The sequence below is a fragment of the Ixodes scapularis genome, unplaced genomic scaffold, assembly GCF_016920785.2.
Source record: "Ixodes scapularis isolate PalLabHiFi unplaced genomic scaffold, ASM1692078v2 PGA_scaffold8__174_contigs__length_109621045, whole genome shotgun sequence".
NCBI lineage: Eukaryota > Metazoa > Arthropoda > Arachnida > Ixodida > Ixodidae > Ixodes > Ixodes scapularis.
The window spans coordinates 54,799,572-54,823,195 of record NW_024609883.1 but is presented as its reverse complement, the minus strand read 5'-3'; the positions used below and the strand labels follow the sequence as shown (position 1 = coordinate 54,823,195).

At 47.2% G+C, this 23,624-nt stretch overlaps 1 protein-coding gene, 1 long non-coding RNA gene and 1 pseudogene across 2 annotated transcripts; all 3 read left to right on the top strand.

Moving 5' to 3' along the window:
- The first annotated feature begins 7,372 nt into the window (after positions 1 to 7,372).
- LOC115330385 lies at positions 7,373 to 8,887 on the top strand. Its single transcript, XR_005716299.3, has 4 exons — positions 7,373 to 8,133; positions 8,353 to 8,421; positions 8,495 to 8,563; positions 8,855 to 8,887. It is a non-coding gene; the product is annotated as an uncharacterized LOC115330385 (long non-coding RNA).
- A 790-nt stretch (positions 8,888 to 9,677) lies between these two features.
- LOC121833429 lies at positions 9,678 to 11,162 on the top strand. Its single transcript, XM_042286712.1, has 4 exons — positions 9,678 to 9,941; positions 10,153 to 10,231; positions 10,286 to 10,646; positions 10,726 to 11,162. The coding sequence occupies exons 1-4, from the start codon at positions 9,857 to 9,859 to the stop codon at positions 10,960 to 10,962; spliced, it is 762 nt and encodes a 253-aa protein (XP_042142646.1). The 5' UTR covers positions 9,678 to 9,856; the 3' UTR covers positions 10,963 to 11,162.
- LOC121833579 lies at positions 10,832 to 13,315 on the top strand (annotated as a pseudogene).
- The last annotated feature ends 10,309 nt before the right edge of the window (positions 13,316 to 23,624 follow it).

Here is a 23,624-nt window from a genome sequence, read left to right as displayed (position 1 = left end):
CACACCTAACGTAATTTAAAAGTAGAACGAAAACGGGACGAGATTCGCTTACCGTTTCACAGAGACCTTCGGATCCTAGGCCTAAAGATTTCGGAAGTCGCCGGCGGTCCGGCAATCGGACGAGGCGAGCCGGCCCCGCTGACCCAGGCCGACCACACCTGGTTGAACTATGAGAGGCGCCGTCGAGTTTAGAACCAGAGACGCAGTAGAAACGGACCGCAAAACATCTGTCCCGTAACCGTAAACGAGCGAACGACCCCACGCACCACTCTATCTTCGCCATTGTTCGTCATCTCCGCGACGACCGGAAGTGGAAGCCGAGAAGTTAGAAAAGGCGCGGCAGCGGAAGCCACCGGGCGGAAGCTTTACGTTTCGGTTTCGCTTTTCTCCAACGCAGGCTACGTTTGCTACGGTTTCGGGCTGGTTGGGTTTGTCGGGTTTGTGGCTGGTTGCGACGACGCGAGGGACCACGAAAAGACGCCAAGTTGGCCGAGTACGAGTCTCGGCCCACGATACGAGCAACGGGCCGTTTGCTGCTGTCGACCGGCGATGCGGTATCCGCGGCTTGGTGTCACGATCGGTTTGTTGCCGTGCAGGCTGACTCAAAGCTCGAAGTTGTGCAGTTCCGTTCCGGCACCAGCCGCACCGCGTTTTCCGGTGCATCGCACGTGGAGGCCTTTCGACGCATTCGGCAAAAGTAAAGATCGTGCCCGCTGTCTTCGGTGCTGTGGAAGAAGTTGCGAGACGGAATAAGCATCAAGACCAAGGCGTTTAGGACTCCAGGCTGGGCCGCCGGTTCACTCTGAACGAGAGGCGACGTGTGTGCGCACGCTTTGAGGAAGCCTCCGCGTTTCGCCGCGCCAGACGTCGCCGATCGCGACCGGACCAACCGGACCCCGAGTCCGAGAGGCTCTTGCGCAGCCAGGAACGGCACCGAGGTAGGAGCTGCTCGTTCTGCGCTACCATGCAGTGCTCTACAGTGCTCGGAGCTCTCGGTGTCGTTCGTGCTTGCACCGAAGCCTTTGTGACCCCTTCGGACGCGCAAGTCGTACTTCGCAATGGTTTGGACGGAGCCGCCCTCACCGAGCAGCTCTGCTATATTCCGCTTACTTATGATCGCAATAAAAGCTTGCGTTTGTTCTCGGGAAAAAAATTGCGGGACCGCTCTCTGCGCCGCCTACGAGGTTGGCCGCCGCCATGTTCTCAGCTATTCACTCGCTCCCGCAGCGAGCGCCTTGCGATTATCCTCCCCGTTCCAAAATGCGATGCGCTTCGCGCATTATGCCGTTTGCATGACCGCATATTGTATGCGGCAACTGGATTCAATGCGACTAAGTTGCATTCATGTAAACGCGGCTTATGTTCTTTTTCGACATTCATTGTGTATGTAACGATACCGGTGGTGAACGATGGACGTTTTTGGTGGAATATGGCGGCCGTCTTTCTGCATGTATGATTTGATTATACCGGTGGTCTTGTGGTATAAGCGTTTTTGTTGGAAAGATGGCGGTCGCTACGTCATCGGACGCAAAATCCTACCAGCCACACCGAATCATATCGGCAAGCAAACTGACTGCCAGTATAGACAGACCCGGAGCCATAGCGGTGCCGGTATCTCCAGTTATGCAGAACGCCAAACCAAACTAGCTGCATTCATAATAACAAGAAATTATGTTGGTGTCATACCAGAACTGTACAAGCAGCAGGTTTGTTTCTTGTACGTTTTTCCAATAGGGCTGCCCGCTGTCACCGATGAAATGTCTGGCATTGCTATTGGGGGCGCTGGGTAAAGGCTTTTTGGCGACGCGAACACGGTTCACAGCCTGTCTAGCGCACGCGGTCCGCACAGCGCGCACCTGGTGATATCTGTTTCTCGGGAACACCTACCGTAGCTTGGCGGAAGCAGGTTGTACCGGGTGTCCGAAGTACCGGCCAGGCTCTTTGTATAGACCGGAAAATTCGGTTTCCTCATCTATCGCGCTACGATTTTGCGGAGCGTTGCCCGCAGATGGTGCGTTTTTTTTTGTGTCTTTTTTTGTTGTAAGGCTTGCAGTGAGCGAACTTACCTGAGGAAAAAGTAGAAAAGAAAATGCTTAGCTCCTATGGAAACGCAGCGACGGAACCGGTCTTTAAAGAACACGGCGACGTTTAAAACGCGAGACAAGAGATGGCGCAACGAACGCCGCCAACGAACGAGCATACGGCGCCGAGAGCCAGCGTCTTTAGCAGCCGATATTTTAGACTCAAAAGAGGCACGAGCTTTCTTCATAACAGTTGTCAATGCATTTTTTTACCATCCTTACTAATAAAACACATTGAATGGACACATAATTGATTAAAAACTGGTTTGTCCGGTTAATTTAAATGTTTTTTTCGTGGTACTTATGTCGTCTGCTTTGCGGTTTTTTGTTGTTACCGCGCCTGTTTTTGTTTCTGGAACTGTCGCCGCCTGCAGAACGCAAACAGCTTTTGAGTGGAAAGGATCGTCTGCTAAATACGTCGGCTGTCGGCGCCGTATGCTTGTTCGTTGGTGGCAGTTGGTGTCGCGACCGCTTGCGCCATCTTTTGTCGCCCGTGCAAAACGGCGCCGTATTGTTTGAAGACCAGTGGCTTCGTTGCGTTTCCATAGGAGCTAAGCCTTTTTCTTTCTTTGCCTTTTCCACAGGTAAATTCGCTCTTCGCAAACTTTACAAAACAATGCACGATCTGTGGGCAACGTTGCAAAGAATCATAGCGCGATAGGTCAAGAAACCGAATTTCGCGGTCGACTTAAAGAGCCTTGCCACTACTTGGGATGCCCGGTAGAAAGAGTAGCACGTAGAAAGGGACATTGTTCTCATGTCTGCTTAGATAGAAATAGCGCGTTGTTTAGCCACTGAAGAGTAAGGGCGTTATTTTAGCCCCGCTGCTCTTCGTCGAAAAAGGGCACGTTCTCGGATCGCTCATAAATAGCCACTAAGCTGGCAGTCGGCGCCTCTAGTGACGAACCTATCACGCGGTTACTGACTGACGAGATCCCGCGAGGCCCACGAGCAGCGCAGGTCAGGACAAGATGAGGCCGCCGCGCCTTGCGTGCCACCGATTGATGCGTAGATACTCAGGAGAAAAAAAAAAGTTTCTGCAGCGTTACAAAGTCATAGCGTGACGAAACGCTGCGGCCGCGGCCATGCAATCTTAGAAAAAAAGGTATCTATAGTCCTGCCTAGAATAAGGGAGGGACGGTCTTGTAACCTATGTTCCTTTAAAAAGGGAGAAACTTTCGTCCCTAAGGCAGGGGGGCAAAGTTCCTCCGTCACCTGCATCTCAATATGGCGCCCCGAATCGAGCAAATTGAGCTCAGTAAGGCTTAACGAAGACTCTACGTCTCCTGTATGGGACGACAGGAGCAGCAAATAAAAGCGTAAGTCGAGCTTTCTGCGAACTGTGTCTATTTTCGAAAAGAGCTTCCCCCCGCAGGTAAAGAAACTTGCGTTTCAAAAGCAGTTACTCAGTCTTCTCGTCGTCAGCACTGCGATGTTAAACGGAGACGAACGGCACCCCGTTACTCCGCGCACCTTTGCTATTCCTCGAGTCACCGTCTCTTCGTCAACCGCATATCACGGAAGAAACGCAAGCGAATCCGCGAAACCAAATGCCGCTATCAAAAGAACAAACTCGAAGCCGCTGTTTATCGCGTAGCGTGAAAGAAGGTTAAATCGCTTGCCACCAGATGGCAGGGTCAAGCAGAGTAACTGCAAGTAGCAAGGCTAGGTGGCGCTAGGTACCGCTCAATTCATGTTCTACAAAAATAATTTGATTTCCTCACGCCACCATTGCGCTTCGGGATCTTCGGGAACGTTTATTATACACACATTTAGACAATTACGCATACTACAAGCATCAGCTGAACACATACATTGATCGCATACACATCCACGACACATACAAACATCAATACAACAGCACACTGACCCTATTACTACTTCCGAATTCTGCGATTCCGTCTTTTATACTGGTAGTTTTGAGCGTACGGAATTTCTCGGTGACCGCCTAAGCAATAAGAAATTTTCCCAGGATGTTGAGTTTTTCCAGCAATTTCATACCTCTGAGAGTATTTTGAATGGCTCAGGGGATGAATATCTTATATGAATATCACGTGACCTCCCCCTCCCGAGGTCCTCCCGAGGTCCTCCCGAAGGAACCCGAGGTCCTTGGTGGGGGGGGGGGGGGGGGGGGATGGGGGGGTGGCCGTGGTTACGCCGACGCCGCTCAAGCGGGAAACGGGCGCCTAAGAGCTGCGCTCTAAAATAACATCCGAAAGAAAGAACTCGCAATCGACTAGTGACTACTGTTTAATGTCGCGCAAGATATACAACAGACTAGGAGGTCTGGAGATAGACAAAGAAAGCACAAAAAGTCATAGGAGCGACCATAAGTGATTCAATAAGATTTGGCACTGTAAAACTAGAAATCACCATCATCATCATCATTTATTTTCCTTGAGGGCCCCAGGGGGCAATATACAAGGGAGTGAACACAATAAAAACATCAACAGAAATAGTTAATAAAAAACACGCTGTAACCTATACTTGTATTTCAGAAAGAAAGAGGTTAACGGCTGCAGCAAACTTGTTAGTGTCAGTCATGTTTACAATGAGGCCAGGTAGTGAGTTCCAATCGTCAATAGCAGATGGTAAAGTCGACATCTTATAAGAGACAGATGACGAAGTAATTGAGCGCAGTTTACATGAGTGGTCAAAACGAGAGAAAATACGGTAGGGAGGTGGTAGTAGAGAATCTTTTAGATGGTTGTTGTGGTAAAAGATTTTGTGAAGAAGAGTGAGACGTGATACCCTTCGACGTAAAGAAAGTAAGTCAAGGTTAGCTGATTTGCGTAATCCTGATATGCTAGTGTATGGGGAGTAGTCAGAGTAAATAAAACGAAGACCTCTGTTTTGAACGGATTCAAGGTTGTTAGATATGATTGCCATGGTGATCATATGGATGAAGCAAATTCAAGTTTAGATCTGACCAAGGTCGTATAAGCTAGTAGTTTTACTGAAGGTGTAGCTAGTCTGAGGTTACGACGAAGAAAACCGAGAGTACGGTTAGCATCGGCAGTGACAGCACTTATGTGAGTAGCCCATGACAGATCAGAGGTCAGGTGAACGCCTAGGTATTTATATGAGGAACAGGTAGCTACTGGGATAGTGGAAAGGTGATAAGAAAAGGATGAAACATGTGAACTACGGGTGAATGATAGAGATTTACATTTATTAAAGTTTAAAGTCATTTGCCATTTGTGGCACCACTGAGTTATAAGTGCGAGGTCATTCTGCAAAATTTGATTATCATGGTTTGAATTAATAGGTCTATAAATTACACAGTCGTCGGCGAACAGACGTATTGAAGAGGAGATGTTGAGGTAGAGATCATTAATGTATATTAAAAATAGAAGGGGGCCAAGAACGGTTCCCTGGGGGACGCCGGAGGTTACAGTGCAGGTGGTAGATTTGGTGTTGTTAATAGATGAGTACTGGGTGCGATTTGTGAGGAATTCGGAGATACATTGGACGACTGAGGGATGGATATTAATATTTCTAAGTTTCAGTAAGAGACGTTGCTGAGGGACCCTGTCAAATGCCTTGGAGAAATCAATAAATATGGCGTCAGTTTGCTTATTAGAATCAAAGTTTGAGTAAACGTCAGTAAGAAAAGCTGTTAGTTCCGTTTCGCATGAGTATGACTTGCGAAAGCCGTGCTGATGCTCGAAAAGAAGGCTGTGGGAGTCTAGAAAGTTTATTATGTTAGAATAGAGTATATGCTCTAAGAGTTTAGACGACACACTGGTGAGCGAGATGGGGCGATAGTTGTTGATTAGTTGGCGATCACCTGCTTTGTAAACGGGGATGACGTTAGCGATTTTCCAATCGCATGGAATTTCAGAAAGTTGAAGAGACTGCGAGAAAATGTCGCAGAGGAAAGTTGAAGAGACGTGTTTAGTATTTATTAATATTTTCGAGTTTATTTGGTCGTCGCCAGAGCTAGAAGACACCTTCAGCTGATCAATGGCCTTTAGTGCACCAGAGTGGTCGATCATGATAGGATTCATAGGAGGATGAAGGAGTTAGCACAAGTTGGGCATACTTGACATGTCTTCATTGGTAAAGATCGAGCTAAAAAAGTTGTTAGTTTCAAGAGCACTATGTTCGTCAGGAAGTGGAAGGCCGTACTCGTCAACGAATTGTAATGAAAGAGAGAGTGCTGGGTTAATTACTTTCCAAAACTTTTAAGGTTTATTGGTTAAAATGTTGGGGAGGTCATGAGTATAAAATTTGGATTTGGCATCATGAATCGCGGATTTGTAGGCCCTAGCGCATTCGTGATAGGCGTTCCAAGAAGCGTTAGTGTTATGAGCCTTTGCCCTCGTATAAGCTCTTTTTTTCCTGTTGGAGTGACAATGAACTGTTTTATCGTACCAAGGGTTAGTGTTATCGGATATAATTCGAGTGAGTGGAACGAAACGTTTGATTAGGGATATGTTAGTCTATCTTTGAAAAGAATCCAGTTTTCGTTGACCGTCCTTTCTGCGAAGTTAACTGAGAATATGTGATAAAATTCTTCGAGGTTGGTGTTGATAGATGCGTAGTCGGCTCTCGCGTAATCGTGAATGAATTTGCAATAACGTGATTTCTTAGGAGTAGTGATGGAGAATGTTAGCTCAATGACGAGATGGTCGCTAATGCTGGGTAAGTGTGTGACGTTGCTCAAGAGTGAAAGGCCATTACTTAAAGGGTAACTGCAAAGAAAAAAAAGTTTTTTTTTAAATAGCCTAATTGGGACAAGCATGTCAAAAAACAATTTTTCCGCGAGAAAAAAAATTTTTTACAGCAATATTTATTGCGTGAGACTCATTTTAGTTTGCGGCTATTTCGTCCGTTTTGAATCGCGCGCCACGAAGTTGTGATTATGTGACGTCAATCCCAACAGGTTCTCATTGGCTAAGAGTTTGATTGACAGCTTTGGTCTTGGTTGTTAAACTTTTGTTGTATGCTGCAATTTCCTTTTGAGCGGCATATTTTTACGTTTAAAGAATAACCCGTGTAATGAGAGTCATCATTTTTTGCAAAAGGTTTACAGGACGGGCACTTCCGTTTGAATTCATACCATAACAAACAAAAGCTCCGCCATTCTTTTCGTGGCCGCCGAAGCAGCCGACGTCTGCTCCCGGCTGTCGCGCGTAGTTCGTTCGTTTCGTCTAAGTGAGTATTTCGTGTTGACCCAGGTGCTTGAGTAAGACATCCTGAAGTGAAGTGGTGTGTGTTTAGCAGCTGTCGCAAGTTTTAGTGATAGGAATCGACGCGGGTTTATTGTTATAGCGCAGTTTGTTACTTCCGTTTTCCTGGGTCAACTTAGCTTCCTTAGCGTGTTTTCTTTTTTTTTTTTTCTGTTGCTTGCGCGTGCAAATGCCGACTCTTTTGAGATGTCAGTTCCTGCAAACCGGCTCCGTTGCTCTGTGAAGTGTTGCCGGATTAGTGATCGCGACAAGGAGTCTTCCAGCAGCCATGTCGCCCCGAAAGATGACAAGCTGAATGCTATTTGGCTGGAGGCAATCGGACGCTCGCGCAGCGACAAACATGTCCAGGTATGTTCGCGTCACTTCGCTCCGGAGGCCTTCGAGATTCGCACCCCGCTCACCGAACGTCCACGACTGAGACGTGGGGCGGTCCCGACGCTATTCCTACCGAGTGCAACAGCAGCAAGTGCAGCATCATCGGTAAGTCAAACTTCTAGGGATAATTGCTTACTACCTACGCTAAGGTTTCTGGTGGCGCATTGTCTCGTTTTAGAACTGTTCTATTTTATCCGAAAATTGTTGTAACGCTGGTAAGCGAGTTTCAGCTCAGAAGTTAATATTTTGCATCCAGCAATTACAAACATCCTAAATCACTGTGGCCAGTGATTAGCACCTACGGGTACGGGCTACTTGCCTTCAGTGTTGTTTACCCACGCCACCAAGAATTGAATGAAGAAATATCAAAAATTTAGAACGCATTCTCTTCTGTGCAATCCAACCAGCTGATAACCGGACCAACAAGGCTGGGGCCAGCACCTGTGCCTAACCATGACAGCCAAGTTGGAAGCCCCTCTGCAGTGAGTTTTCTGCTGCCGCTATTTTGGTACCCAAAAATTTAGAACGCATTCTCTTCTGTGCAATCCAACCAGCTGGTAACCGGACCAACAAGGCTGGGGTCAGCACCTGTGCCTAACCGTGACAGCCAAGTTGGGAGCTCCTCTGCAGTGAGTTTTCTGCTGCCGCTATTTTGGTCTTCAAAAATTTAGAACGCATTCTGTTCTGTGCAATCCAACCAGCTGATAACCGGACCAACAAGGCCAGCACCTGTGCCTAACCGTGACAGCCAAGTTGGAAGCCCCTCTGCAGTGAGTTTTCTGCTGCCTGCTATTTTGGTCCCCAAAAATTTAGAACGCATTCTCTCCTGTACAATCTAACCAGCTGACAACCGGACCAACAAGGCAAGCACCTGTTCCTAACCATGACAGCCAAGTTGGAAGCCCCTCTGCAGTGAGTTTTCTGCTGCCGCTATTTTGGTCCCCAGTGTGCATGTACATTAGGTGTAAGCTGCACATTTCACTATAATTTCCTCTGCACTTAGCAACTGACAGAACCAAGCAAAGACCAAGCGGCTGCACCTGTGAATGACTGTCAGTCAAGAAGCACATTCAAGTGCTTGAAACCATGGCATTTATTTGTAGGCTGTCGGATGCTCTCCTGTTCAGCTGACTATGTGTACAGTTGCTACTGCATGCAAGAGATTTAGACCATACTTAGTACTTCTTGCAATCTGTGTTGTAGGCTCACTGCTGCAGGTGCTCTGCTCCTCGTGCAACTATTGGCACACAAACAGAGGCCACAGATGCAGACACTGCAGATTCTGTCATACCCGTGTGTGAGTATAACTGAATGCTTAAAGTACGGTGTTTTAGGAATACATCGCAATCTCGGCAGCATTTCATGCCAACTTCTTACTGAGCTTAAGTTATGTGTTCTATCTCCAGCTGCACAGGTCAACCCTGGGTGCAATGCGGCTGCCCCCCCACCACAACCAGGCAGGAAGTCCTCAAGAGCACTTCCGAGTCCAGTGCAACCTGCCACAGCACTGCAAGCTCGGCTACCTTCGCCCATCCCCAGCACGACCTCCAGCCTGCGAGCCCCAGACCAGCTCAGCAGTGACGTTCAGGACAGCCATCGCAGGTCCACGCCTATACCACCTGACGACGACCACAGCGCGTGGCAGGTAAGTCCCAGTGAACAGCTGGATAGGCCTTGGATTGCAGGCCAAGATGGGGAGGTGGAGGATGCGTCAGATGACCCCTCAGACAGTGACATGGGCACCAACGGAAAGAGCGACATGAGCACCGACATGGAGGAGTCTGACATCCATTTCGAAGCAGAGAGCAGCACTCACCCAGGTGAGGAGCTGCACATGCTTCAAAGACAATGAGATGGTTACACCAGAGGGGACCATCCCACCGGACATTTGTTTTTGGTGCCCCCACACCACAACCAGGCGGAAAGTCCCCAGGAGCGCTTCCCAGTCCAGTGCAACTTGCCACAACACTGCAAGCTCGGCTACCTTCGCCAATCCCCAGCATGACCTCCAGCCTGACCTCCAGCCTGCGAGCCCCGGACCAGCTCAGCAGTGATCTTCACGAAAGCCGTCGCAGGTGCACGCCCATACCACCTGAGGGTAACCACGGCGCAGGACAGGTAAGCCCCAGTGAACAGCTGGATAGGCCTTGGATTGCAGACGATGGTGAGCTGGAGGACACCACGGACGACTCCTCAGACAGTGACATGGGTTCCGACGGAGAGAGCGACACGAGCACCGACATGGAGGAGTCGGACATTCGTTTCGAAGCCGAGTGCGGCACTGACCCAGGTGAGGAGCTGCACATGCCTCAAAGAGAATGAGATGGTTCCACCAGAGCGAAACAGTCACACCGGACATTTCTTTTGGTGTGATGGTCTGAGACGAAAGCTTGGCCCTCACTTAACATTCAAAGATGTCTGTCAGAGGGATGCCAACTCGGAAGTGTGTCCATACTATGCTATGCAAACTCATGACCGTTTCAAACTTCCTTACATTGTAGACCAAGATATGGACGAGTCTGCTGGTCCTGGTGAACCCGACACCACCTACGTGCTTTCTGCAGACGAAAGCTTCATGAGGTAGCACTTTTAGGGAAGTTCAAGTGTGCGTTACAGTTGAATTTTTATTTTCAGTGACCGTGAACAGGTGCCACCCCAGAAGGAGCGCAAATTTATTGTATTTGAGGGTTGCCTCCTGGAGCTCTTCAAAGTGTGTCGCACCTGCCTTGCCACTTGCCGCAACAACATCGTAGTCCAGGGCACTCAAGTGAAGATAACAAGCACCTGTGCACAGAACCACGTGGAGCGGTGGTGGAGCCAACCTCAGGTAAGTGGCAAAGCAGCAGGCAATATCTTGATTTGTGCGGGAATTCTGTTTTCAGGAGCCCCTGTTGCGACTACCCTGCGGTTGCTCAAGTCCATCAACGTCGCAACAGTCTCGGAGCGCACCTTCCACTACTACCAGCAGGCTTACCTGCTGCCCGCTGTGAAGCAGGTTAGTTAGTATAGGAAGGGGTTTAAAAATAAAAAAATGGCATAGCATAACTAACTTATAAGACATAATTGCTTGCCAGGTGTACAAGCGGCACAACTCTGAGCTTCTAGAAGGACTCCAAGGAAAGACCATCGACCTAGCTGGAGATGGGCGCTGCGACTCGCCGGGGTTTAGTGCAAAATATTCCACTTACAGCTTCCACGAGGCGAGCACCAAAAAAGTCATTCACATCGAGCAGGTGCAAGTCGGTGAGGTAAGATTTACTAACCAAAACAAAAGGCCTACTCTGCATCACACACCCCTTTGTTTAGAATAATTAGAAATCATCCTTATTGTCTCTTTAAGTGTGATATTTCTAAGAACCTTACAATCAGACTGCAGTACGGTGACTGTTGTACTAATGAATGCATACACATTGTGATCAGTCAGATGAGGTGCCCTCCAGCAACGCCATGGAAAAGGTGGCCTTCGTCCGTGGCTTCACCAAGCTCAAGAAGGAAGACTTCACCATTGGCTCTTTCATCTCGGGTACGTGAAACTTTCAACATAAGCTACTCACCTAACTGTTTTTTTCTGGCTCTCTGTAAGGTTAACCAGCTATCTGTTATTTGGTGTTCATTACAATACAAGCCCTTATATGCAGACCGTCACCCAGGCGTTGAGCACCACATGAGGACCGAAGAAAGGGGCACAAAGCACTACTTCGACACATGGCACATTGACAAAGGTTGGTTTCCCAATATTTCATTTTATTTACTGATAGGCAGTGACTAATTCGACAATCCGTGGTCAAAATAACATTATAAATTACTTTTATGTGTATGACGGTGATTCCAAAGGGCGTGCACCCGCCAAAATAGTTTCTTTATTATTGTGACCTCCTTCGTAGAAGTATTGTTGTTCTCACTGGATGTAATGGAATAAAAGGAGATAACCATTTCAAGGGCTTTGATGCAACAAAATTGATGCGTTTTCCAACACAAAAGGTCATTTGTACGACCTGTACGCCAACGGCATTGTCGAACACTTTGCTTACAGACAGCGAAACGGAACCTTTGAACTGTGGTTCGAATCAAGACTGGGCATTAGTATAGAGATAATCAAACGTTGCTTTTCATAGATTATTTCACAGCAATTGTGAGTCACTAGCGTGAATAGTTGCTCCTTGGTGCTGTTATCGCCGTGGGAATGAGGACGAGACCAAACATTGTACGCCTGAACTCATACCCAGTCTGTTGCACAGGACACCAGTCAAGAAACACCTTGCTTACATGCAGAATAAGACGATACTCAAATTAAACTTTGTTTCTTAAATTTACGAGAGAACAACAGTTCAAAATCCATGCACCACCCGTCACCCGTCGAACTCTGGAGCACAAACCATACACATTCGAATCTTGAGCACATACCACACACGTCGAACAGAGAATGATTTTTTTTCAGGTAGAACTTGCGAAGCACCGTGCCTTGCAAAGAGCGTAAAAGCTGACATGATACCTGAAGCTGTCAAAATATTAATTGAAAGCTATTTGCATGTCTTCGGGAAATAATATCGTAGACTTAGTTTGTTCACAGACATTGAAATAGTCACGGCCATACCTGACTACCCGGCAAATTTCTGTATGGCAGTGGACACTTCTGACGTATAGCTAACAATTGTACACTTTTCCAGGCTTGAAGAAGAAGCTCCAAGCAGCAAGCCGAAAGAGCGAGTCGAGGGAACTGCAGGTGTGGGTGCAGCCAATCACGAACCACCTGTACTACTGTGCAGCGCTGGGTGATGGCAACGGCCCACTCCTAGTAAGTATGTGGCTCAGCTTACTGAACCACGTGGTGGACAAGCACGATGGCCACGATGGACCGTTCAGCGAGTGCCTGCACCAGCCACTTTCTGACCGTGCATGGTTGACTGAGGGTAAGTTCATTTCTCGGTTCCTTGTCCAGGACACCCCTCCTGCGATTCTGATGTAGGAGAAATAAAAATACTTCTGAATGGCGTCCATCATAGCTGTGTGCTTATTCCAGGAACCCCAGCGTACAACAAGCTCCGGAGCATCGTTTCAAGCCCGCGGCTCCTCAAGGACATCAGGCATCTGTCCCCCGGGTCCCAGACATCCTCCGTGGAAGCGTTTAACAGCGTGCTGATTGGGTTCGCCTCCAAGTCTCGGGCATTTACGCCAGAAGGAATGGAAGCGAGGTAAACAACTCTTCTAATTGAATGACCATTCCTGGCATGGTGGCCTGCAGCCAATTCTGAAAACAATATTTAATAAAAAAAAAAATCCCTAATGTTCTTTTCGTGGAATTAGCATGATAGACATGTGCAGTACAAGGTCACTCAATGGCAGTTGAGAGCGCCCGTGAAACTAGGATAATACGGAGTCTATACTTTCTTCCTTCAAGTGTATGTATACATTTCGGTCTCCACATTGGAACCAAGTTCTTTTGTATAAGCACCAGCCCATATCTTGTCTGTTTTCACTGCAGAACCCTGGTTGCTGTACTGCACTACAACGAAAACGTTGGGCGGGAGCAGGCCACAACCCGGGAAGGAGTACGGCGTGGTCGTCACGTCCAGAGCACGGAAGGGCCATTCCACAGCACGGCCAATCCCAAGCGACGCAACGTTTGGTATGTTATTGCTCCTTCGTTTGGGGACAAAACAGTGACACAAGATTCTGTCTTTCAGAGTACCGTGATGAGTTCATGGATGAGGTCATGACCTGCCTGGAAAAGTGGCCGACCCTGAGGGAAGCCCTCGAGGCGAATGCGTCGCAGCATCTGCCACCGATATGTGCCAGGTACCCGAGGCCCCCCAAGAGTGACCTGATTGCGGCCAGACGATCCCGCTTCAGCTTTCATGCCGGGTACGTTAACACAAGTACCGAATGTTTCTGATAACAAGACAGCCTCAACAGTAATAAATATGTCAATAGCCTAGCTACCTCTTGATCCAAGGGATGATAGATTTTACAATAGCCTTCAACTGCATTATTTTTATGTTTTTGTTGATAATTGGCAATACAAACATTTTTAGCTGTTGCTAATATTTAAATTTTCTCTGTAGATCGTCTCAGGACCAGTCCTGAAGCACCTTTGGTTCCACGCAGCCAAGTCTGCGCCTCAGGCGTGAGGTAGGTAACGGGTAACGCGTAGTGAAGCGATCATTTTCCTCCTGCGAGTTTCAGGTGTGCCCTCCGTGCTGCAACATTACCCTGAGGCATAGAGAAATGTGTTCTCTGCGGGTACATTTTTTTGCTGCGATTTATTTAACTGAACTGCATTGCTGTTTCATTGTTCCTTTCTTTGCAGTGCAGGTAAGTGCCTTTGTGCTGCTTGTCTGTGTGGTGTTTTTGTATTTCAGAAGCACACGTAGGTGCTCTAGTCACTCTTCTCCAAGTGACCGAGCCTCTGCTCGGGCATGAGGTAGGCAACGTGTAGGGAAATCATTTTTTTCTTTCCTGAAAGTTCCAGGTGTACCCTCCGTGCCTAAACATTACCCCGAGGCATAAAGGAAATGTGCCTTGTGCGTCCCTCAATTTTTTGCTGGTTTGTCTAACTATACTGTGTTGCTTTCTTAGCAGTGTAGGTAAGTGCTTGTCTGCTGCTTTTGTGCGTGGCGTTTTTATATTTCAGAAGCAGCGGTGGGTGCTCACGTCGCTCTTTTCTGCACGGCCATGTCTGCACCTCGGGCATGAGGTAGGTAATGCGTAGTGAAGCGATCATTTTCCTCCTGCGAGTTTCAGGTGTGCCCTCCGTGCTGCAACATTACCCTGAGGCATAGAGAAATGTGTTCTCTGCGGGTACATTTTTTTGCTGCGATTTATTTAACTGAACTGCATTGCTGTTTCATTGTTCCTTTCTTTGCAGTGCTGTTTCATTGTTCCTTTCTTTGCAGTGCAGGTAAGTGCCTTTGTGCTGCTTGTCTGTGTGGTGTTTTTGTATTTCAGAAGCACACGTAGGTGGTCTAGTCACTCTTCTCCACGTGACCGAGTCTCTGCTCGGGCATGAGGTAGGCAACGTGTAGGGAAATGATTTTTTCTTTCTGAAAGTTCCAGGTGTGCCCTCCGTGCCGAAACATTACCCCGAGGCATAAAGGAAATGTGTCCTGTGCGGGCTCAATTTTAATTTTTTTTCTTGCGATTTGTCGAAATATATTGCATTTAACAGTTCTATCTTATTGTTACTTTTGCAGTGTGGGTAACTTCCCGTCTGGTTTGTTCTTTTTTCAGAATGCTTCAAGTGCCAATTTCCCTCATTGCTTCCCTTCCCTTCTTCCCCTTCCCCCCCCCCCCCCCCATAAACTGGTGTGCCGTTGATGAATGGCAAGTGTAATACAAACCACATGCCACCATATTCTGAGGCTTTCTATAACGTACATCCCTCCTCCCTCACTGCATGTGTAAATATCAATAAAAGTTTACTCCACTGACTTTTTTTTTCCAGAACTTCTTTATTTGCATACAACATTGCACACCAAGTCAAAAGGAAAAAACCGAATACCACAATTCGCAAACACAACATGCAGTGCAATGCAAGACGTTTCATGTTACTGGGAAACACAGAAAAAAACCTACAACATAACATAAATGAGTATGAAACTAAGTTAACAAATAGCATCAAGACACTAGCTGTGTAGTAATCACCCTTAAAATCTAAAGCTTGGGAACTACTTTTTTAACAAAAATAATTTCAGGACCAGAACTGTCGTTCGTACACTTCTTACACCTCACCGTTCTAACGTGACCCTTCACATATTCTGAGCGCCTCTTCGGTCACTTACAATTATGTGCGATCCTTTCTACTGTCGAGCAGCAGCCGTTGGAATTGGGTGAAAAAAATGTAAAGAGATATTTCGAAAGAAAAAAGAGGTGAAGTTCGTTTGACCGCTCAGGAGGTCGCCTCGAATGCTGGTAGCCGCTGTATCACGGATCACGCCGACTGTTTTGGTGGCATCCTAAAACCAGTCGTGCTCCTGATTGCCTACCGAATAAGGGCAATGGAGCTGAACGACATGGGGCTCATGGGACAGAGGAGCACCCATTAACTGTTCTCGTAACTTTAGGGATGAAGTTGTGTGCTCATAAATCCCACGGCTCACAGAGCTTCAAAGCCCCGGTATTCATCAGATGGATACATGTTTCGAATAGCCTGTACAACACAAGCTGGCAAGACCATCCGGTTCCCTCTGCCAAGGCGGCGCCAGATCCACCAGACAAACTGCCGGTACGCCACATACAGGTACTTCCTGTTGAAAGACCAGAATGATGATTTAGGTGACATATGAGAATACAAGAAAAACTCGGGGAAGAGACTGCTCTGAAGAGCAGAAATGTTGTGAATCTAGAAAAAAAAAAAAAGAAACAATGGACTATATGCAATCAAATCAGCCCACAGTAAAATTAACTTATCACCTCAGATAGTAACAAGATGCACATAATGTGAACAAGTATCGCTCCTCTTGCCGATTGTCTATGCACCAAACAAATAGGCCCCCATCGACAGCAAGGTCAATTACAATCACAGCAAAAGTCAGTCATGCCCCAGCATCTGCTTACTAAGTCAGGCCAAATAATGTAGTAAAAATACATCAACTTTTCTGGTCTACAGCATGCAACACGACGTGGTGTTAGCCTTACTTATGGGTGCTCCTCTGTCCGATGAGCTCCATGTCATTTAGCTCCATCGCCCTCATCCGGTAGGCGATCTGGAGCACGACTGGATTTAGGATGCCACCGAAAAAGTCTGAGTGATCGGTGATGCAGCGGTTACCAGCCTTGGAGGCGACCTTCGGAACCTCCAGGCAGCAGACGCACTCGCGGGCTGTCGGCATTAGCTGGCAGCGGCCGCAGTGGCACCTGGTTGCACGTAATATCGCAAGAGTCAATAGCAGCAGTAGACTAACTTTTTTTCTTTCAGTCTTGACAAATCGAGGAAGTTGGGTACCACCCGAGCCATTCAGTGGCCAATTCGTCGAAGCATGCGATGTCTCGCGCGAGAGGGTAGCAGCGACGCAGTCCTTTTCATTTCATTTATTTATTTATTCACTTTCCCACAGCACCAGGGTGGCATTACAGTGGGGGGAAATTGTACATTAATGTGATACATTTAAGCAATACAAAGGAGCATAACAGAACGCGGACATGCATAACGCCTAACGAAGAACAGCTGGAGTTCAATTACCAGCGGGTGTCGTCCAAGCGCGCCGAAGGCTCGGGAGGTTCGGGCGGTGCGCCGTCGTCGTTGTCGGCAGCCGTCCTCCGCGGCGTGTCTTCGAATGACCGAAGACCCAGCTGCTCGCTGCGGTCAAGAAGCTGACGCTTCAACTCGGGGTCCATTTTGCGCGAGGACACAGAAGTAAAGTGCAGAAGCTACACAAGGCTGTGGACAGTAGTACGCACACAAGACGCACCGGAAATCGGGACGCTGCGTACGTTCAACTCCGCAGCCAAGACAATCCAACAGCAAATCCAAGAGCGAGGGGCGGGGCGATCTTCTTCTCCGGGGGCGGCGAAAGCGCGGGAGTTTCAAATGTGGAGAGTTGTGACTCCGACTAAATTACGTCCTGTGACGCAAATATTGTAAAAAAAAATTTTTTTCTTTCGCGGGATATTTGTTTTGTGACGTACTTGTCCCAACTAGGCTGTTTAAAAAAAAACTTTTTTCTTTGCAGTTACCCTTTAAACATAGGTCGAGTACGTTGCTGCAGCGATTGGTAATTCTAGTGGGTTGAGTGATAACATTAGATAGGCTAAAATCTAAACAAAGGTCAATAAACTCTTGAGAAAATGCACAGCTAGAACAAATAGTAGACCAGTCAATATTTGGGTAATTGAAATCCCCAAAAAGGGTAACTAAAGCGTTAGGATATTTACATGCGAGTTCAGAAAGGCATTTATACAGCTCAATAACAAAATCTCTCTTATTATCCGGCGTCCTGTAACACACACCCATTATTACGGAAGGCGTTGTGCAAAGATACACCCAAACAACTTCTAGGTCAGTGGTAAGCGGTATTAGCCGAAATGGTATATGGTCTTTTATGGCCAAAAGTACGCCGCGTCCTTTTCTAGTTTTTCTATCAAACCTATACACTCGAAAGTTTAGGTGCGAGGGAAATAGCTCAACGTCAGATATATCAGGGCTTAGCCACGTCTCTGTAAGTACAACAAAAGCGGCATTACACGCTTCAATTACTGAAATTACTTCGTCTCTCTTTGGTATTAGGCTTCTAATGTTAGTAAATAGAATAGAATGACTTGAAGATTTGTTAGTGATAACATGGTGCTTTGCCGGTCAACTCCTAGAGGGCGACGAGAAGAAGCGCTAACGTGGCGATGTGTCTTTTTTATAACGGCGCCAAGAGCGGCATCGAATACGTAGCACTTATCATTTATAAAAAGTTTATCATGACGCGGTCTGTATGGGGTGCCTTTTGGCCTTGCAAAATCAAGAAGGTGACGGCGTGCGAGCCGGACAGAAATTGGGAAGTCTTCGCTGATGGCTACGCGAGTTCCTTTAAGCTTGTGGGCTGATGAAAGAACGCTATCTTTATCTTTAAACGAAGAAAACTTACTATTATTGGGCGACATTTCTGAGGGTCGAATGCTCCTAGGCGATGCGCCCTTTCAATCCTAGATGATTCAACTTGCACGTTTAGTTTTTCGGAGCACAAGCTAGTGACCAAGCACTCTGACTGAGCCCACGTTTCCTTGTCTGCGTCGGTGATGCCAAAAAATAAGATTACAGCGACGGGATCTGCCCTCTGCATCATCGCAACGTGTTTTTAGCTGAGATAGTTCGTTTAAGGCTGCAGTAAGCTGGGGTTCAGTAGTCGCAGCGCTACTAGTGTCCTTCTGCTTTAGTACGTCGAGTTCACTCGACGCACTAAACTGTCTGTTCACTTTGTTTTTGTTTTTCTTTTAGAAGGTTTACTTCTTGTTGAAGCATAGCATGACTGTTTTTAAGTTTATCGACTGTTTCTTGTAAGCTAAGTAATTGTTCTTCATGGGGTTTTGACATGGGACCTGGGTTCCGCTCAACATCACCAGACAACAACAGCAGCAGAACTCTAAAAGACTCAATACAAGCTTCGAGGCATGGAAGCATAACAAGGCAAATATTGTCTGATTTAAAACAATTTACAAGGTTTTTGTTTACTAACCTGCGGGAGGACGAAAAACATGAGCAACTTCATGGCTGCAGAGCCTCCATGCCCACTGGCGCGCTGTCGCAAGGGGAGCTCCTTTATAGCTGCCGCTGCCGATGTCCCTGCTGATGACGTGGTGCGAACGAGGTTCTGGATGAACTTGATACCAGGACAGGACGGTGCTGTCGACCAGTGATTGGCAGGTTGAAGATTGTCGTCCGGATGCCGGAAGAAAACCGCGCCGTCATCGTGACTCCAGTTAGTTGGGGACCCACGCGCCGACACGCTCAGGAACTGCGGGAGGACGAAAAACATGAGCAACCGCATGGCTGCAGAGCCTCCATGCCCACTGGCGCGCTGTCGCAAGGGGAGCTCCTTTATAGCTGCCGCTGTCGATGTCCCTGCTGATGACGTGGTGTGAACGAGGTTCTCGATGAACTTGATACCAGGACAGGATGGTGCTGTCGACCAGTGATTGGCAGGTTGAAGATTGTCGTTCGGATGCCGGAAGAAAACCACGTCGTCATCGTGACTCCAGTTAGTTGGGGACCCACGCGCCGACACGCTCAGGGACTGCGGGAGGACGAAAAACATGAGCAACTTCATGGCTGCAGAGCCTCCATGCCCACTGGCGCGCTGTCGCAAGGGGAGCTCCTTTATAGCTGCCGCTGTCGATGTCCCTGCTGATGACGTGGTGTGAACGAGGTTCTCGATGAACTTGATACCAGGACAGGACGGTGCTGTCGACCGAAGTGCAAAATAAAAGAAAAACAAGGTGGTAGGAATAGGTTAAATGATAAACAATTACAGGAGGCATCTAAGCGAATTGAGAACGCAGTATCCAAGCAACCGAAAAGAAAATGGACATATGAAGACTTCGTGCTTTCAAAACAGAGTTAGAGAAATATCGAATCAAACAAGGAGGAAGAAAACTAAAACGCAAGCTCAAAAGCTGGTGGGATAAAGAGATTAAGGCAGAAATATCAAGACGCCAAGCGACGTTTAGAGAACACAGATGGGCAAAGAAAAAGGGGGCCACACTAGCCGAAGTAACATCAAAATGAGGGGAATTTCAGGAAAGAAAGCGGGAAGCATCAGCATTAATACAGTCCAAAATTGGGAGGGCATGGTTCCGGTGGATGATAGAGATAAACCAGAAGGATGGGAATGCGGTAAAAAGGTTCTGGGAACACATCAGTGCACAGAGAAAAAGACCGAGGGGTACCAGCAGGCACTAACCACACGGGAAGGCATAAAGGTAGAGGCGGAAAAGGCAAGAGAATTCATTAAACATACAATCGAAGCAGCATTTTCGGAGTTAGAACCAGATCGGGCCGTAGAGAATGGTAGCATTCACACAACACAAGAGGAGGATCTTAGGGAAGAAGTAAAAATGGCCGCAGGTGAAGGGGGAAAAGCAGAAGGAAAGGTTCTGGTTCGAACTGCGACAGGACCAGACGGCATACGAATGAGGCTGATAAAAGTTATTGGCAAGACAAGCAAATTAAAACTAAGGCAGGTAATTGACTAGATGCTTATGGGAGGGGAGGTACCCAGTGACTGGAAATTGAGCAGGATGAGAATATTATATAAAGGCAAGGGAAACAAAGACAGTATCAAATCATACCAACCAATCACGGTAGCTTCAGTAATATAGAGATTCGCTATGCAAATTGTAAAAAGAAGAATGACAGAATGGGTAAAGTGAAAGCAGATTCTGGGAGAGCTTCAACAAAATTTCAGGAGGGATAGACGACTAAATGATAACTTATTCGTAATCACGCGGTGCATAGAGATAGAAATGGCAAATCAAAGGCCAATATGGGCAGCATTTTTGGACATCAAAGAACATAAGGCAGTGTGAATCACGAAACAGTCTGGGATCCACTGAAGGAATTTGGGCTAGGGGGAACCATGATTAAGTTTCTAGAACAGGTTTATACGGAGAATAGTGTGGTTATAACATGGCAATCCGAAACTACAAGACCAGCAGCAATAAAAAGAGGACTTAGACAAGGTTGCCTATTGTCTCCCCCACTTTTTATGATATACCTCAGTGAGATGGAGAAAAGATTAGAGCAGTTCAACCCAGGTTTTGATCTGACTTAGATGGAGGATGGACAAAAGTAAATCAAGTATTGCCAGGGTTAGTGTATGCACACGACATTGAACTCGTAGCAGGAAGTCATGAGACAATAGAGGAACTGATTAGGATTTGCAGCAGGGAAGGGGACAGTTTAGGCCTAAGCTTCAGCAGGGACAAGTCGGGTATAACAGTTTTTAATGACAAGAAAGGGAGAACCCTTGGAGTCACAGGAAACAGTGGTAGAACACGTAGAAAAGTACAAATATCTGAGCGAATGGTTAAGTGAGGGAAGAAAGTTTCTAAAAGAACATGAAGATATTGTAATAAAAAAGGGGAAACAAGATTTAGATATTATGAAACACAGGTCACTCTCGAACTATAATAGGTATGAAGGGGGTGTATGGAAGGAAGTCATGGTGCCAGGAAGGTCTTTTGGGAATGCGGTATTTTGTATGAGGTCAGAAACCCAGGCAGGTTTAGAGATAGAGCATTGGAGTGTAGTTGGGTTGGCACTGGGGACACATGGGAATACACCAAATGACAGAGTACAGGGGGGATATAAGTTGGGCACCTTTCGAGAGTATAGAGCGATCAGTAAAGTAAAATTAGAACAAAGACTAGCTGGAATTGAGGATACACGGTGGGCAGGGAAAGCGTACGAGTATTTATATATGAAATGTCTAAACTTTAGTGGACAAACTGAACCGGCAAGCTGAGATCAAAATAAATTCAACAAAATGAGGCAGATCAGATCATATCAGTAGAAAAGGGAGTAACGGGAACTGAGAGGAAATTGTGGGAAGAGAGAATGCAGGGGAAATCAGCTTTAACAATATACAAGGCACAAAAACAAGAAATAAAAAAAGTAACAGTTGTATGACAATTCTTTGGGGAGCTCATTGCTCTTTGAATCTAGAACGGGGCTAAATAGGGCTAAATACCAGGAAATAGACAGTCTATGCAACATATGCAAACGCGAAAGGGAAACTATAGAGCATGTAATTTTAAAGTGCACGGGGCTTCGTCCCATCTTCTTGGGAAGGATGAATATAAATTTGGAGGGTGCACTTGAGTCGCAGATATGGATGGACGAATGGAAAGGGAAAGAATTGCGGTAACTAAGAGGAGATTGGAAGATTGGTGGAAAATATCTAGGGAGGGGTAAAAATACAGATAAAAATAAACATTGGAAATATTTAAAGGGAATGAAGAAAAGGTTGTGTTAGAACAAAATGTATACAAATGAAAAAAAAGAAGGGATGACGAAATGCTACACTAGGGTGGCGCAAGCTGCCGCCCGTTACAAAGGGTATACCCATAACCATCAATCCATCCATACAATGAAGCAACACAAACACTGCATCTCACACCTCCAGCTTGCACTTGAGCCCTGGGGCGACTTGTTGTCATTAGGGGATACCTGTAGGAATGAGAAGAGATCTGCTTCGTAAAGCTAACATTACAGGGGCGCACCCACAGCGGAAAGGGGGGGGGGGGGGGGTGTCATAATGCCCCCCGCCAGAGCTGCATGAGAATTTTTTTGTGCATATTTTGACGATTTTTTATTGTAATGTCTGAAACGAGGACTTTTAAGGGCAAATAAATTATTTGCCCCCTCCCCTCCTCCTCTCGCTCCCCCCCCCCCCCCCCGGCTTGGTGATGTACACGGTGCAATAGAGTTGGCACGGACGAGTCATTTCTGTAATATTGTCACGAACGACAAGTGATCAGGCGACGAAAAATGAAGTAAGCTAAATGTTTAATGAGGCGAACTTGTGCCCACAAGAAAAAAAAAAAAGAAGAAGATAACAATAGAGAGTCGCGGGCGTCGAAGTCGGCGTAACAGCGGGATCGAACGCTGGGGCGAGACTGACTCAACGAGGTCGCAGTGGCCTCTTATCTGGAGTGAGTCACTATCTCGTAGATTCGGCAAAGAAGGCTCAATCTCGGGCGAGAATGAGCACGAACGTTCTACCACAAGAAAGCAGGAATAAATGATAGAAGTTATGTCAGCAGCAAGAATGCACGAGAACCTTCTACAAGCCCCTAACCGAGCGCTGCTTTCTTGGCACTGCGCGCGGCATTATCTTCCCCTTTAAAAGCGCATAGTCCCGATGCAACACAAACCAAAAACACAAATCCACAACGAAAGGACAGCAGAATCGCGAACCACAGTTCACACTTTACAGTTGGACAAGAGTCCAAATTTCTATCGTTCGTAATACGGCCTGAGGAGCATGACGTTGCTACTTCGGGTCGCGGTTGGCGTCGTCTTAATGATCAAGTGCCGTCGGGAAGCAGCTCGTAGTTTAGGTCCTTGAGACGGCGAAGAACCTTGTAGGGCACTAAGTAGCGCTTCAGAAGCTTCTCGCTGAGACCGTGGCGTCCTATTGGTGTCCACACCCAGTCCCGGTCTCCGGGTTGAAAGTGGACGTCCCGGCGACGAAGGTTATACCGGCGTGCGTCGACTCGGCGCTTTTCCTCTTGAAACTTGACTCTTGGCAGGTGACGAGCTGCCTCCGCGCGTTGAGAGATAAGTTGAGCATAGTTGTTTCCATCGTCGGTTGGCACGTGAGGCAGCATGGCGTCGAGCATCGTGGTAACCGTCTGGCCATGTACCAGAGGGAATGGCGTCATTCCCGTGGTTTCTTGAATCGTTGTGTTGTGCGCAAACGTTACGTAGGGCAGCACGTCATCCCACGTCTTGTGTTCCACTTCCACGTACATCGAGATGATGTCGGCG